The sequence below is a fragment of the Atta cephalotes genome (assembly GCF_000143395.1).
Source record: "Atta cephalotes unplaced genomic scaffold scaffold00002, whole genome shotgun sequence".
NCBI lineage: Eukaryota > Metazoa > Arthropoda > Insecta > Hymenoptera > Formicidae > Atta > Atta cephalotes.
This window is the reverse complement of record NW_012130066.1, coordinates 11,313,155-11,315,146: the sequence shown is the minus strand read 5'-3', so window position 1 is coordinate 11,315,146 and position 1,992 is coordinate 11,313,155. Positions and strand designations below refer to the sequence as shown.

General features: G+C 29.5%; 1 protein-coding gene across 1 annotated transcript in view; it reads left to right on the top strand.

Annotated features, from left to right (window-relative positions):
* The window catches only part of LOC105623884 (nuclear factor related to kappa-B-binding protein), a 68,085-nt gene extending 66,313 nt beyond the window's left edge, over positions 1-1,772 (top strand). The window contains 1 exon segment of the mRNA XM_012205260.1: positions 1,317-1,772. Coding sequence (XP_012060650.1) covers positions 1,317-1,772 — 456 coding nt within the window.
* The last annotated feature ends 220 nt before the right edge of the window (positions 1,773-1,992 follow it).

Here is a 1,992-nt window from a genome sequence, read left to right as displayed (position 1 = left end):
CAAGTACTTTGAATAAATTTGTTTTTGCTTCCTAAGAAAAAAAAATGTGTTTTTCTGAAAAGAGTTTCTAAAAAACAGCGGATTTAAACTTATACCCTATACATACTGTGTGTATATGTGCATGCATATATACCATATTTATAATCATTTATATATATATATATACTATATGTATATATATAAACCCTTAATAAATGATTGGTTTTGACACTCTTGTTAAATGTTGTCTGCAATGTTATATATTATGTTGAATGTACAATAATATTTAAAAAAATCATTTTCCTAATAAATTTTTTAACACAATAGCAATAATAAAATGCATTGTTTAAAATGTAAATGCAATATATCTTCCATTTACAGCCATTTATGCATATTAAGAAAACATCTTCAGATTACTAAATAACTAAATTTTTTAGACAGCCGACATTTGAACTATTTTTTTCTTTTGTAATTCGGAATGTCAACTTTAAGATATTGAAACATATTTTTCCTTTAAACATTTTTGTATGAAAAAGTGCATTTTTCTCATTTTGTTAACTATATTTAGTTATAACAATTTATATACAATTTGTTATAAATATACTTTACTTTCTAAAGATGTCAAAATATGCATAAAAATCATTTAATAATTTTTATATATTTGTAAAAGTGATGAAAATTAATCCAGAACACAAATGATCCAACATGTGTAGTAAGGGTGTGTTAAACTAAGATATGTATTAATATGGCATCTTAAAAAGATGTATGTCCATTGCGAAATTGATTTTTCGGCTTAAACATATCTGATACAAAAAATTCCAAAAGATTATTAATTACCATATTTTTCACATAACAAAATAACGAAAAAGAAGTTGTTTTTCCTAATTTTTCTTCAAACAGTGTCATTTTTTTTTATTTTTTAATGAAAATTATTAATTGTAGTAGGGGCGATAGCGACATTCGATAGCGTAATTAATAATAATCTTTTTGAAATTTTTGTTCCAAATGTATCTATATATATATAAACCGAAAAATCAATTCCGCAATGAACATACATCTCTTTTTAAAATGCTACATTAATGCTACAAAAGCAAATACTTAAAAACAATGTTTACATTGGTCATAAATTTTTTTTATATTATTAACTTGTACTTTTATAAATATTCAAGATTGCTTTTAATACATAGTATATTTACTGAAAACATCCTAAAAGAAAACATCCCTAAAGAAAAATCTCAATTTTTTGGCTATCATAATAGAATAGATTCCTTAAATAAAAATAAAATAATACCATTCGAGTAGTGTTTCCGAACATGTCTTTATACGAATATTTACAGGTGGTGCCACAAGCGCAAGCATCTTCTAATCAATCAAAAATAATAGCAGTCAGCACACAACATCAACAATCTCAGCCTCAACAGGCTCAAACTGTTCGAATGGTTACCGCTCAACTTGCGGGAAAACCTATTGTATTAGCAAGCAGTAACAAAAACGTTGGAGTTGCAGTGAGTACTAGTGGTGGGAACGTAGTATTAGGCAAGCAGCCCACTTCTCAGCAACAGCATCAACAACAAACGCAGCAACCAATTATCTTGCCGAGTCAACTGCTCAACATCAAAACATTACATGGACTCAAAGTGATTCCCACTCCTACCGGATTAAAAACCGCAGGTGGGGCCGTATACGCTCGAGTTATCGCCCCTACAACGATTGCCTCTACACAGGCTACATCGAATCAACAGCAGGCTCTTTAAACACAATCACTAAGAAATACTTCATACAGCACACCTTGACAGAATTAATATTATTTACATACATTTATATTTAATTTGGTTGGCACTGTTTTTTTATGCATGCACATACGCGAATATGCGTACACATCTACACATACTCGGTGCTTTCCAATTGTGAAATCATTAGACATTTTCGAGTACACAGTACACAAGTCGTGTTTCGAATTGCCATAATCGTCGACACAACATTCAATCCGAGGGCTACTAGTCGGCTGTTTTT